The 16,163-nt window shown below is 33.1% G+C and overlaps 1 protein-coding gene across 1 annotated transcript in view; it reads left to right on the forward strand.

Moving 5' to 3' along the window:
- Positions 1-244: 244 nt before the first annotated feature.
- The window catches only part of LOC134741484 (uncharacterized), a 32,691-nt gene continuing 16,772 nt past the window's right edge, over positions 245-16,163 (forward strand). Inside the window, exon 1 of the mRNA XM_063674274.1 lies at positions 245-756. Within this exon, the coding sequence (XP_063530344.1) occupies positions 415-756 (342 nt within the window). The 5' untranslated portion in view covers positions 245-414. The remainder of the gene's footprint in view (positions 757-16,163) is intronic.

The following is a 16,163-nucleotide window of genomic DNA, read 5'->3' on the forward strand; positions in this document are numbered from 1 at the left end:
GTGGTCCGCCGTACATCCTTATGGGCGCAGATATAAGTGAGAACGAAAAAGAGATTTTGACCTAACCAAGTTCGCGGTCTGGTCTCCTATATATTATACTATGCACCCGTCAATGACTTTTAGGGGTTCATGCACGCCTGCGTTATCTGTGGTGTATGACGTCTAGCAGCTGTCAAATTATCAAATATTTGTCAAAATGAGGGAATAAAATAATTGTGTCAATGTCAAGTCGAATGTAAATTAAGGCTATAGCTGGTAATAGTTGTTTTCGCAAAATTTTCCTTACCTTAATTTCCTTTTGCCATAGTTATTTTTTATACTTTAGTGTTTAAAACTTAACAACAGTACTGGTTTTCTTGTGGTTTCATCGAAACGTGAAGAATACAAACATGTTTATTGTTTGTTAGATCGTATATGATCGCGGGGTTTTCGAGTATAAAAACGATGCTGAAGGCCGCGTCGTTGCTTTTTATGGTGTCGACAGCACTTGCAGAAATCACGACACGATGTGGATCTGAAATCGGTACTACTTTTAACAAGACAGAAGACGGCGTAGAAGGACGCTATACAGTGGAATGGTGTACCCAAATACCCGAGAATGCAAAACTTTGGGAAATTCAACTGGAACACACAACTGACAATAAATTTAACGTTTGTAGAAATAATATCACTCTCAGGCAGAAGCATGGAATGAAAATGGCATTCCATTCTGGACCATTGATATTGGACATTACCAATAGACCTCAGTGTAACATTGTAAGTATCTGTTTTTTTTATATCATAACAAATAAATTAGGTAAGTCAGAGTAGGGGAAAGGGGGGCCGCTCTTGGGACTTTCAGTGCCATTTGTTGCTGAGGTTGTAACTGACAATAGTAGGTACTATAACATGTCAGTTCCGGCACTGTTCAATCACGGTCAACCTAACACACACATGGCCCCCCCTTTCCTATACCCCAACCAGTAAGTCCAGTTCATAAACATCTTCACAAGCTAACATTCCAAAGATATAATTACATCCCTCTGAGACACTTATAGGTTGTGTAATTATTTTTTTGGAATATTGGCTTGTAAAGACTATGTTTGTGAACAGCCATATAACATTTTTGTTGTAAGAGTAGTATTAAACTTTTTTCTATTTTAGACTATGTTAGCCTGTTAGGGTTGAAACCAAAAGGAGTCTCAAAGAGCTGCAAATGTTGTATTCAGTGGTCTAAGAACTCATTGAACTGCATGATCATTTATTAGGTGAATTGATGAGCCACACTTGTACCTATAAACAGCATAACCAAAGGCACACTTGTATTGCACAAACAACTTATTTGTATTGGCTTATTGAGTCAGTCCAAGCCAAACTAAATCTACAGACTTTGACAAGGTGTGAAAGAGTAATCTATATATATAAACGTAAAAGTCCTCAGTGACTGACTGACTCACTTAAATCAATGCCCAGCCCAAACCGACAACCTAGAGAGCTGTTTTTTTTTACAATAGGTAGTTTTTATAACGTTAGTACGCACTAAGAAGGGGTTTTTAAAAATTCCCCAAAGAGGTGAAATGGGGGTCCAAAGTTTGTATGGGGTTCAAGTTTTATTTTAAGCTATGAATTCGAACCTTGGGTCAAATATATATTATTAAAAAACAAGAAAACTACTTTCAGCGTTTTTGAAAATCATCCCCTAAGGTGGTGAAAAAGGGGTTGAAAGTTTGTATAGAGATCAAAAATTTTATCAAATGCGGGACTTAAAACTTTGTATATAGGCATATTATTAGAATATAGGAAAAGTAATTTCAGCGTTTTTAAAAATTCATCCCCTAAAAGGGGTTGAAAATTTGAAACCATTACAAAATAATAATGCTTAGAAACTAGGGATGTACCGACTAGTCGCCGACTAGTCGGTAAAGCCGACTATCCGGCCACATTTGTAGTCGGCGATTAGTCGGCTACTAGTCGGCAAAAATGGCCGATTAGTCTGCCACTTATTACAGTACAGAAAAATAGCACATAAACAAAATAAACAGCAAATCAAATGTTTAATACCCAGTTTATTCAAATTAATAAAACTATATACCTATTGAGGGTGCATACGAATATTTTTGTTAATATTGTTATATTAAATTTGTCTGTAGGGAGTAGATAGATAGATTAATTTGTTTCAAAGAAAAAGACATAGTACTTTACACAAAAGGATAAAACAAAATGCTTTCATTAAATGAAACAGCAAAACCAACAATTTATGAAGTAAAAATTTAAAATAAAAATATTAATAAATATAAATGAACAATGTCACACTAAAAAACAATGTCTATGTATACATAGCTAGGGTAAACCCAAGTATTGTCGAAGTATCTAAAAAATATGTATGTCGTCGCAGTCCATACAATATTATGTAGTTGGTTACAATTGCAAACGTTTTATTATGTACATCACTTTGTTTTTTTTTTTTTTTAATTTTTTTCAAGCATCTGTAATTAAGTTACTACAAAATGATAAACCTCACAAAACGCGGGACACTTTGTGCTCAAAATGCTCAAAATGATTCATGCATGAAGTCTGTATTGGAACGAAATATTTTTTATTTGGATATTTGTTGCCGTAATATCATGCTACATATATTGTGCATTTCATTTATTAAATCAAATGTACAAAACTTGCGCGCGAAAAGTGACGCAAAGAGCAAAACAAATGTTTTTCAAAGCATCCGAACTTAGACAAAGCTACTGCAGTGACTATCGGAATGCAAACTTTGAAGAGAGAAAATGATTTATGGATTTGGCCGACTAGCCGACTAGTCGGCCGACTAATCGGCCATCCGAGCGCCGATTAGTCGGCTAGTCGGCCAAATCAATAGTCGGTACATCACTATTAGAAACTTCTTAGAAAGGCATAACAGCCACTTACAAAAAAAATATTTCGACGTTTTTGGAAATTTAAACAGGGTTTAACACGGGATGAAAGTTTGTCCTGGGGGTCAAATTTTATTATAAGCTAGGAACTTGAAACTTTTCACAAAGGTATTATATTTAAAAAAACAAGAAAACTAATTTCAGCGTTATTAAAAATTCATCCCCCAAAGTGGTAAAAAGGGGGGTGAAAGTTTGTATAGGGTTCACATTTTATTTTAAGCTAGAAATCAGAAACTTCGTGAAAAGGTATATCATTAAAAGAGTAGAAACGTGATTTTAGCGTTTTTGAAAATTAATACTCCAAGGTGGTGAAAAGGGGGTTGAAAGTTTGTATAGAGATCAAACATTTCTTTGAGTGCGGGACTTGAATCTTTGTTTAAAGGCATATTATTAGAATACAAGAAAAGTAATTTCAGCGTTTTTATAAATCCATCCCGTAAAGTGGTTAAAAAGGGGTTGAAAATTTGTAGGGGTCCTCATTTTATTTTAAGCTAGGTACTTTGAAACTATGTAGAAAGATATTTAATTAAAAGGGAAGAAAACTTTATTCTGCATTTTTGAAAATTCATCCCCCAAGGTGGTAAAAAAGAGGTTGAAAGTTTGTATGGAGATCAAACCTTTTTTTGCGTACAGGACTTCAGTTTTTGTATAAAGGCATATTTTTAAAATACAAGAAAAGTAATTTTAGCGTTTTTAAATATTCATCCCCTAAAAGGGTTAAAGGTTGAATCCATTACAAATGCTTTGAAACTTCTTAGAAAGGCATTGTATAATATTACAAAAAAAAGTTATTTCAACATTCTTAATAATTCAACCCCTAAGCCCCCTTAAAAAGACGATGTAGTTTATAATTATGTAGTACAAGTTTTCGTTTAAGCTAGGAACATGAAACTTGGTAAAAGGGCATTATATTATAATAGACGAAAACTGATTGCACCGTGTTTGTAAAGTTTGTATTAATAAAGTTTGCATCGGGAGCGAGCATTTTATTTTAATAGTGGACTTGAAAATTCATGCGTTGTATAATATTGTATAATTATTAACAAATCATTAACCGTCCCTACTGATATCTTTTGCTGCATAATGTTACAAATCCACGCGTACGAAGTCGCGGGCAACAGCTAGTAAATAATAAAATAAAAAAACATTTATTTCAAGCTGCAAGGCTCATAACCAGTTTTTACACATGTCATAAAATGTCAAGTGGTAATGGTCAAGATTAGTTAAGTAATTAGGTATAAATCTCTAACTTTGATATCATTGCAATAGTAGGCTTACATAGATCTGATCTGATGATGCAACCAGAAGGTGGAAGGAGCTCATCAATGGCAGAACACAACCACATTGAGTATAGGCTCATTATAATTATCCCCATTAATAATTGATAGACATGCCAAGAAGGTACAGTCAGCAACAAAAAGGATATTTTTCATTGACAGAAACTTATTAGGGTTTATAATGTTATTAAGAAGTAATTTTACTTTGGGAAGTAAGAGAGAGCAAAAATTTGTCTTCATCATATTTTTTATGCAGCCTAAGGTTTCATCATTTATAATAAGTATATCTAGAAATTGTCATCAGAGCTTGGTATTGGTTAAGTAAACTATCTTCAAACATAAGGGTTCTTGTAACATAGTGTACCAAAATAGAAGCAATAGAAGCTATATGCTGTTATTGTCATGCTGTCACTGCAGTCTGTGACATGCATTCTATCATATTGTTTGTAATATGCAAGATTGTTCTACAAGTTCTTAGTTTGTTGTAAACTTACTTACATGTCCCTGAGTTGACATGTATTGTGTTAACACTCGACAGTGCAAATTGTTTACAGCCTAGGTGTCAGTTATTGTTGGAAGCATATACCACGCATGTTTATTAACTAAAACTGTATTTTCGGTAGTGACTGGCCAAAGTTTTGGTTTCTGCTGGTTTCAACACAAAAATCATGTTTCGGCCAAAGGTATGGTTTTAGATAAAACTAGAGCAAAAATGAACCATCAGTTTCAGCAAAAATCTGTTTTTTGGTCAGACACTAATAATTATTCACTAAATAGTTACACAATCCACCAAACTCCTGTGCATGTATGTTTATAACAATTTGCTGCTATCTAGTTAGGTGCCCTGTGAACTTGAGATGTCACTATCTTGTGGGATCGTTTGTTTACGTATGCGATTAATAAATTGCTTATGTATGAAATGTGTATGTTTTAAGTGCAAATATTATGGTCGCTATGGTATGCTATGGAGACTCGGTTGTTTGTTTGATGGATTATCAGTTCTAAACAGGCATATTTTTTAACCAACATATGAAAAGGAGGTCATCGATTTTACCCCTGTGTAGGTATATAAAAAAATAAAAATAAAACATTTATTTCAGGTCTTAAAACCCATATTTGTGCCATTTTCAACCAAAAGGGTACTTATTGTCGCTTGTAAGTAAGGCGCTATTTCCATATAGCTTCAATTACAAATCAACCTTATCGACAAGCGACAATGTGGTACCTTTTGGTTGAAAACGTCACATTTTGTCACATTACAAAATATAAAATTAAAATAAAAAAATATAAAAATAACAATGTAATATAATATGTATGTAAGTATGAAATGTAATGTAAATGTTGTGCAATGAAAGATTTTTTGTTTAAGTTCTATGTCACTTAAGAGGCCGGTGTCGATTTTAGTCGCAAAAATGTAAAATTGATAGATTTAGTCGGTGAGATTGTACACCTTTTGTTACCTAATTGAAATAACAAGTACTGGATTTCTATTAGCACGTCTTCTTATCTTGCCTTTTATAAGATCAATTTTTAGAAAACAGACTTACTAAATTAGTAATCTTTTATTTTTCTGATGGACGTTTAGGTAAACGCGCGTAAAGCACTGATTTTGTCGCTCTTATTTGTAAATTTCGTAAAGTTTCGACTGCTAAAAATGGTAAATTTGTATTACACATATTCTGTACTTGACCTTTATCAGATTACATTTTTGTTATATGACTTAGAGTTCGAGGTCATGAAAGTTAAACGTTTTTTTTTTTCAGAAATTACTTTAAAACAAGTGACAATTTCTCTAAAAATCGACTAAATTACAACGTAATTTTGATACTTAAACAATCTACAACATTTGCTGAAACTATTCTTATACATCAATTTGTATAATTTACCACCATAATTTTTTGATGAATTTTTAAAAACTGCCCCTTCTCTTCATATATTACCGGTGACGCACGCTCGCGACCTCATTATTAAAAGGCAAGGCGAGAAGACGTGCTAATAGAAACCAATACTTGTTATTTAGATATTACGTAACAAAATGTGAATAATTTCAACGACTTGTAAGGTTACCTCCGGGTTGATGATGAATACTAATACTTTTACCAATATTTTAACTTTATTCGTTCGCTACCAACATAATAACAACCAATTTACAATAAATATTCCAAAACGTCTACACTGTAACTCGTCTGTCCACGAACTGCCCCTTGTCACAGTGTACCCGCCTTTTAATAACAATTCAAGATGGCGGGAACCAGTGACAAGTAAGGGTCAACTGATACTCTTTTTTAAGCTAATCGTAAAAGTAAAAATGATCAAAATATAAGCTATTAATAAATAATGATCCTTACAAACAGTGTTGCTAACAGACGGCCATTCTGATGTAGGAATGTCCCTATTCCGAATTCCGATTAATGCTCGGCCATTCTACAAAAGGCGTATGGCCTCATACAATTATTTGAATCTCTACAAAATTAAGGATTTAATTACAATAAACACGTCTAAAGACTAGTCTTCTAAAATGTAACTTTAATCTTATACATCATTAATTAGCAATAAGCATATAAAAATGAAACTAAAATAAAATAAGACTTTCTAGGACAATGTATCACTTTTATCATCCAATCCATTAAACATCAAACAAACATCAAACATTTATTCAGCAAATAGGCCACAGGGGCACTGTTACATGTCAATTTTTACAAGCAATACAAAACCAAAATTTAGAAAAAACAATTACAAATATGGAATCAATAAAATATTAGATACTTTGTCAGAGATGTATCCAGTCTAAATGTCGAATTACACAAAAAAAAGAAAACTAATAAAAAACAAAACATTATTTCAAAACTTGCACGCTCATCGTCATCGATTTCTTTATACAATTTTTCAGCGTAGACGTCGATTCCTCGCAAGTGTGCACGTCACCTTAAACGTGATCACACGCTCCTTCTTTGGTGGACGTCACCGTAGACGAGGTCGCACACTCCTTCTCATGTGTCTAATTCACCGTAGACGAGATCATCTATACCTTCTTATGTGTACTCGTCACCGTAGACGAGATCTCACATTCCTTCTTATATATACGCGTCACGTCACCGTAGACGAGATCTCATACTTAAAACGCAACTTGAATCATCTGATCATGACCTGGCACAATCAATTGCTTTAAACCTTTAATGAAATCAAGACTATTGTAGAGATAATATTAGAAAGTTTCATGATAGTATAAAGGCTCTCTCCTTTTGTGAGTTTATTAGCTCGAACAACGCTCAGGAAGCGTTTAATATCCTCTGTGACTTATTGAGACTTCTTTTTGATCTGTGTTCTCCCATCATTAAATTATCATCATCATCGACAAAAGGGAATTAAGTGATTATCTAAAGGTATCCGCCAGTCTTGTCACGTTAAACGACAGGTGCATTTCCAAAACAGAAATAATGATGATATTTCAGTACAGACATTCATTCTCATTTTGTCACAGATCACCGCATTACACGGCATATTTCAGAACAAACATTTTCTTTCTTTTATTCACTGATCACCGCATTGCACGGCATATTTCAGCACAAACATTCATTATCGTATCATCACTGATCACCGAATTCACGGCATATTTCAGCATAGACATTCATTTTCGTATCATCACTGATCACCGAATTCACGGCATATTTCAGTTCAGATATATTTTCTTGTTTAATCACTGATCACCGCAGTATACGGCATATTTCAGGATAAACATTCATTTTCGTATCATCACTGATCACCGAATTCACGGCATATTTCAGCATAAACATTCATTTTCGTATCATCACTGATCACCGAATTCACGGCATATTTCAGTTCAGATATATTTTCTTGCTTAATCACTGATCACCGCAGTATACGGCATATTTCAGTACCTGAATTGAATATAAATGTATTAAATATCACACCAACATAAATACTACATATAACGCAGACTATGTTGCGCTTATTCTAATCATGTAAATATTATTAGTATTATTTTTTAGTTACACTTTATTTAATGACATAAGTCAGCCAGTTTGAGTTTGTCATGAGTTTTTTTAACTATGTATTCTCAAATCGCCAGAAGTTTGCGATAGCAAATATATATCCTCTAATAATAATAAAGCAACCTGGAATAACATGTCCTCGCAGGTACCAAATAGAGATCAGACAACAAATATACCTTATTATTAAAAAAATGAATAGTAAGATCTATAATAATTATCAAGACATATGTACCATCCTAAATAACCATTTCATTTATCAAATATTTTAAATAAGTTAACAACCAACCGTAACCAACAGTAAGGCAGTACTTAATGGTGACTATTGTCCATATTACGATGTTCCTATTGTCAACAGCAGTTAAGCAATAGTAAACCCTTTGGTATTGACGATATTTCAAGACTATCAAATTATTATTGAATACTTAACTCGTGGTTTTATTAAATTGATTTATTTCATAAGAAAGTAGTCATATCGATTTAAGCTTGTTATGGATTAATATTGCTACACGTTTCAGATATTTTCGTACATAAACGACATGGCTACCAAGTATTTTACCAAATTATTAAAGTCACATAGTCCACAAATTATTTGTCATTTAGTCATGTATTATATCATTGTATTGTGCAATAACGTTTAATAATGAATGAAAGTCTTACACCTATATAAACAATCATGGTTTTGATTTCATATCTTCGGGTCCAGCCCGTAGTCAACATGAATGCAAGCATATGCTGAGATAAAAACCTCTTGATAATAATAACAATTATGAGTAACCAATTATGTTGTTTGGTTTAGGCTACTGATTATTTGACAATATTTCATTCATATACTTAATAAACGGAAGTGTAAACGAGTAAGTCCCGTTTCAATATTAAAATTATTCGATAATTTCTTTATAATTATAGTACTTTGACGGTTACCCGCTTTAGGTTATTATTATAGCCATTAAAGACTTATGAATACTCAATCAAATTTAAGAACATCAAATAAACTAACGAGTGATTCATTACAAGAGCAAATTCCTTGTCACAAAAAAAGATGGATTTAATTAATTACTTTATTAAAAGTATTTAATTTCCAAATATAATCGTATTTTTTTCTAAGAAACAAATTGTAATAGGTATTACGGTGCATTTGTTATCCTAATTCGTTATTCAGACTAAATTCCAGATTCCACAATCAATGCATGTAATTATTTCAATGTGTATGCTTGGAATGTTTTTTTTTTTTTTAATTATTTTGGCTTTACGAAAACAAGATTTTATTAATAATACTGTCATAATTCACGTATAAAACCCTGGACAAAATAGTGTGTGTATATATGTCGAATACCATTTTGTCTTGCAGATTATTTTTAATACTATTTTACTATATCGAGATAGGTATTCGTAAATAATTATTCAAATTAAGAACCGTTTTCTGAAACCTCATTAAATTGAGATTTTTTTTGTCAATTTATTAGTTGTATTGAAATTGACATTTGAATAAATGGTACTTTCTTCTGAATTATCAGTTATCAAACAAACTACATATTAGAATATAAAATATGAGACTAGAATTTACATCATGTTTACTTGTCAAGATAATATTGAACAGAAACAGCATATTGAAAGCTAAGCACCTTATCAATTACTATTTTATATGTACATAATTGCATGTCACTATGGTGATTTAAATAATGGAAGAAATGAGATTCTCTTATGAACGAAACTTATAAGATCATGTTATTTCTTTTGTAAAGATTTTATCATATCTCCTCAGTAATAAGCAGTTTTCATATATATATGGAATGTCTCAACTCTATGGCTAACGCGCTCAAATTCAAATTGAACATTAAGAAAACAGGTATCACTAATGTACGCGTATATCGATTTCCTTTATATTTACGAACGAGCGATAATAACGCTTCGTTCCTTGTATTAGTCAAGTGTCTAATTCCTTCGTCTTATTTTTTTAGGTGTACACAAAAATACAAGTACGAGTAATGTATAACACATGTAATATGATATTTCATTCACATAATCTGTAATTTATTCAGTTTTAATCTAAATTGCACTTAAATGAGAACTCCACATATTAGGGTGTAGTGACATTATTAAGTTTTTCTTTTTATTATTATTGTTTATTTGTATGTTATACATATTTACATGGTTAACTCATTATTTTAGTGTTGTAAATATGTTTATGAGAGTTGTAATAAAAGTCTAGCGCCTTCATCCACGCACTTAAAGGTCTCACACGTTCATCCACGTGCGGTAACTATACACATCGATTTCACAAGATGTATGTTCGTATTTACTGACACTAGCGTCTACATGTACGGCATAATTTCTATTTATGAGAATTACTCAATATAGCTCTGACTGTACATATGACTCTACATGTGACTCTACATGTGACTCTACATGTGACTCTACATGTGACTCTACAAGTGACTCTACATGTGACTACATGTCTCTACAAGTGACTCTACAAGTGACTCTACATGTGACTACATATGAGTACATGTGACTTGACTACGTAACCGACTATATATTACGCATCATATTCTCTATATTTGTCTTTCATCTTTTCACATCAAGTTAGTGTTTTTATAATATGGATATTAAAGTAAAATATAAAAGCACTTACAAAACAATACAAAAAATATAAATATATGAACACATTATAAAAAACCTAACCTGGCCGCCGGCAGCGGGGCAAAGCCCATTTTTTTACGCTTTATATATATTATATGATTCCAATTAAGGTCCCTTATTTTTTTTATTTACGTATGAATTAGTATTATTACAAAACAGAAATAATAAAATGTAGTTACTGCCATATAATACACTATACGACATTCAAAATATTCTCAATAAATAATAGAAAACGGGTAAATGAGTTTTTAAATTTTCAAAATATGCGAGTTAATCCAATAATAATATCGACTTCCCAACAACCTCGTATGAATGATAAATGATTTATTTGCATATGAATATTGGGTTACATAAGTAGGTGTTGGGTACAATATTTTGAGTTTGTTTCACCAAGATTCTACCTATACAGGTGTACATGCACTGTATATTGGCTTGATATTATTATTTCTCTATGATCAACATGGTTAATACACGTAGAATAGAATAGTTTATTTAGAATAGAAAAGCAACGTAAAGGAAAGAAACATAAATATGGCCAAAAATAAATTACACAGTTTACACAAACTAATACAAAAAATAACGTAGATTTATATACATTGATAAAGTACTTGTGCCGAAATTACTGGCCATTATAAAGTTGTTATGAGGAAACTGATTATATTAGGTAGCCAAAATAAGTGTTGTAGTGAATTGTTACATGTAGTAACTTACATTCGATAAACAAAAGGTGACCGATTATTAAATTGAATCCATTGAGATTTAAGTTCACGATGTCTAGTAGGTGTATAGGTACATTGACACAAAAATAATTGAATGCTCAGCGCATAAAGTTACGAGATATATATCATGAGGAGTGTACAATATGGAAAATACGACATATGCTCTGCTCCATAACTTGGAGATTTAACATACCAGAGTTGGCAAAATTAGAATAAGGTTCGTTTTTCGACAGAAATATTTGAGGCTTATTTTAGTTTAAGAACAGATTACATTCGGGACTGACGCAAATCGAACAACTTGGAACTCGAGGCATTTCTTATTCAAAAGCAGCAATAATTAAGAGATACTCAATTGACAAGTTATAATTTTAGTTTACTCATCGGTTTCACGGCTACTAAGTCAGTGTATTTATACAATAGGGATGATGACACATGTTAAATTTTATAACAAAATCTAATTTTATAACAAAAATAGATAGCAATTGAGCAATTAATTGCAATAATATGGATATTAAAATAATATATGGAAATGATAAGAAAATACAGGATCTAAGTTTCCAAATCTAAAGTTTTTTCAACTTCCAAAAAGGAATAAAGAAAGGGTACTATTCGATTCCTTACATTTTATCCAAAAAAAGATTTTATAGCAACGATATGCATAAACGCAATATTTCACAGACAAAATCGCAATTTTACTTATTTTCCATACATTCAAGTTGGGCTCCCAGTGACCTTGACGTCATGTTCATATCGTTTTATTATGACCGTTTCGCGAGTGAAGTACGACTGTCGGACTTTGACTATCAATTCTGACTTTTGTATTGCTTTAATGCAATGGGTCCCATATAGACATTGGATGAATTGTAATTAAACTGACATATGTTTACTTGTTAATATTTATGACATGTAAAATTTGTAATTTTATCAATAAAGGAATATGAATATAATCCAAAAAATAAACCTGATCGATTGATACCATTAAAGAAAATTTGTCATCTAGCCTATTTCAGTACCACAAACTGACCTCAAAGATGCAGCAGATCGTAAATTTTTAATGTCTATAAAACAATATCCTACTGTAGTCTGCTACTACACTACTGCTATGCTATGCTATTTTGCTACGCAGAAAACTAAACAATGAATCCTTAGCCTGAACTTGAAATAATCGATGTGTTACAGCATCGTACAATCGATTTTCATAAAATAAAAATAAGAAACATTCTTATGACACGATCGACTTTTCACTAACTCATATGCTGTATTCAAAAACGCTTAATAGACAATTGTAGATTTTAAAATTTCATATTTTTAACTTTTTATTATTACTGAGAATATCTGTTATTTGTTCGTACGTTCTTTCTTCACATACATATGCCAAAATTACTACATTAAATGATATTGTCTTAGACGACGATAGATTATCTAACCAGTTTTATTTAAAATGAAAGAAGGTAAAAGAAATACATAAAAATTATGACTGACTTACCATAATTTAACATACTTTCCGGTAAATAATGTTTTACTCACTGATACAAACGGAAAGAAAACCTACCGTCGTGGGGCGTGGCAAAACAAAATCTTATCGATTTTTGTTGGATCCAGCTTCTGATTGTGAGGTTACCTCCGGGTTGATGATGAATACTAATACTTTTACCAATATTTTAACTTTATTCGTTCGCTACCAACATAATAACAACCAATTTACAATAAATATTCCAAAACGTCTACACTGTAACTCGTCTGTCCACGAACTGCCCCTTGTCACAGTGTACCCGCCTTCTAATAACAATTCAAGATGGCGGGAACCAGTGACAAGTAAGGGTCAACTGATACTCTTTTTTAAGCTAATCGTAAAAGTAAAAATGATCAAAATATAAGCTATTAATAAATAATGATCCTTACAAACAGTGTTGCTAACAGACTAAATCTATCAATTTAACACTTTTGCTCCAAAATCAACAACGGCCTCTTAAACTGGTGAGCTATGTGTCATTAGTCCACAAATCAGAAATTAGTAGAAGTTAGATAACTGTGCATCGCGTTTGATAGCATAGACTGTGGAAGTGTTATTTTATTTAAACGTCATAACACTTCCTAGCTTTGTGCTATCGAATTCGCTGCATAGGTATCTTGTCTAACTTTTGTAATATATGTATTTAACTAAGTATTCATCAATTTACACCTCAGCCACGAAACGCATGCTCCGGGCGTGCACTCTCGGCGCCCACGCCGACAGCCATACACTAGTTAAAATATAATTTTTAAGAAAAAAAAACCGACTTCAATGGGGGATGACGCTGAAAGTTTACTTATTGATGGTGCACTCTTAGATTCCAGGCAATGAAATGAAAAAGACAGCATCTTTTGCCTAATTATCTTAATCCATCTTTTGCCTAATTGCCTAATTATTATAATATAGCCTAATAATGTAGAAAAAGAGGTTTAACCACCCACTTTTCTAGTAGCATTTCGTTTTTGTAAGGGTCGCAGTTCTAACCTAATCTAACCTACTTTTCTAATAGCATTTCGTTTCTGTAAGGGTCACAGTTCTAACCTAACCTAACCCACTTTTCTAGTAGCATTTCCGGGTTCTGGTCTGGGTCCGGATCCGAGTCCGGGTCCGTGTCCAGCTGTCCGGGTCCAAGTTTGGGTCAGAGTTCGGTCCGGGTCCGGATCCGAGTTGGGGTCCATGTCCAGACCCGGGTCCGGGTCCGAGTCCGGGTCCAAGTTTAGGTCTGGGTCCATAAGGAAGAGAACAAATCGCCAAACGTGAACTATGTGTCATTAAAGAGTTCCATTCTGATCATCATCAGCAGTTCCACTTCAAATGTCACTTTTTAAAATGGAAATTGATAAAAATACAAAAATCACTACCTAGTCGGCTCATAAGTTCTGTCACTGGCCTTTAAAATTTAAATTTGGAACTCCTAAAACAAAAACCGTTCTGCATTTGAATTTCGAATCTTTATTAAATATTTGAGTAGTATAATTTTGCAATTTTCTGTTTTCTTCAACATGGAGTGGACGATTAAAGATAGCCGTACCGCAATAATTGCACTATATCGTTGTGGTCACTCGCCGACTAAAATTTTTAAGCTACTTGAAAATTTAAAATTCTCTCTAAGATTTGTGTATCGTACCATAGAAAGATACAGTGAGGTCTCTAGTTTAAATGACAAGAAAAGAAGCGGTCGTCCGCGTAAAGCTAGGACTCCAGCGGTTGTACAAGCAATTAGGGCACGCATTGCCAGAAATCCCGCTAGGAAACAAAACGTTATGGCCCTCCAGATGGGTATGAGCAAAAACACGGTGAAAAGAGTGCTTAATCAAGACCTGAGACTTCGTGCTATAAACGAAAAACTGGCCATCTTCTCAATGGTCGGCTTAAAGCTTTAAGGCTTAAAAGATCTAAAGCTTTATTGAAGAAGTACGCTAAAAATAAGCACCGTTGTATACTGTTTTCGGACGAGAAAATTTTTGACATAGAAGAAAACTGTAATAAACAAAATGATAGAGTGTACGCTCGCAATAGTAAAGAAGCGTCTAATAGCATTCCCCGTATTCAAAGAGGTCATCACCCTTCATCTGTGATGGTTTGGCTGGGAGTTTCTTATGCGGGCGTCACTAGTATGCATTTTTGTGAGAAAGGAGTAAAAACTAGTGCCAAAGTGTACCAAGACACGGTGTTGACTAATATTGTGAAACCACTATCCCATACGATGTTTCTAAACCAGCATTGGGTTTTCCAGCAGGACTCTGCTCCAGCCCATAAGGCAAAGTCTACACAAGCCTGGCTCGCCTCCAATAAAATCGACTTTATACGGCATGAAGATTGGCCCTCCTCTAGCCCAGATCTTAATCCTTTAGACTATAAAATATGGCAGTATTTAGAGGAAAAGGTGTGCTCAAAACCTCATGCAAATCTAGACTCGCTGAAAAAATATCTTGCTACGGCAGTGGCCAATATCGACATGAAAGTGGTGCGTGAATCCATTGACGACTGGCCACGAAGACTTCAAGCCTGTGTAGATAATTATGGCGGTCATTTTGAATAAATGTTATACATTTAGATTCTCTAGTTTATAAGCTTTCAAACGCTGTACAAATTATACGGAATAAACTTAAACTTTTGATTTTATTTGATACTATGTATATGACAGAACTTATGAGCCGACTAGGTATATGTATGCCTTTCACATTTGAGGAGTTCCCTCGAGATCCCATCATCAGAACTCGAGCTTGACAAAAATGTTTCTTGAAAACCTAACTTGCTTAACAAACAAAACGAAGAGGACAAATTGCCAAACGTGAACTATGCGTCATTAAAGAGTTCCGTTCTGATCATCATCAGCAGTTCCACTTCATCAAATGTCACTTTTTTAAATGTAAATGCTTGATTTGTTGATGAAAATACAAAAATCACTATATGTATGCCTTTAACATTTGAGGAGTTCCCTCGATTCCTCATGGATCCCATCATCAGAACTGCGTTTTTTTGACAAAAACGGGACCAATCTGTATGTATATACTTACAATCAAAAAAAGAATTTTCAAAATCGGTCCAGAAATGACGGAGTTATGCAGTAAAAAACATAAAAAAAAAAAAAA

Source organism: Cydia strobilella, chromosome 1 (genome assembly GCF_947568885.1).
Source record: "Cydia strobilella chromosome 1, ilCydStro3.1, whole genome shotgun sequence".
Lineage (NCBI taxonomy): Eukaryota > Metazoa > Arthropoda > Insecta > Lepidoptera > Tortricidae > Cydia > Cydia strobilella.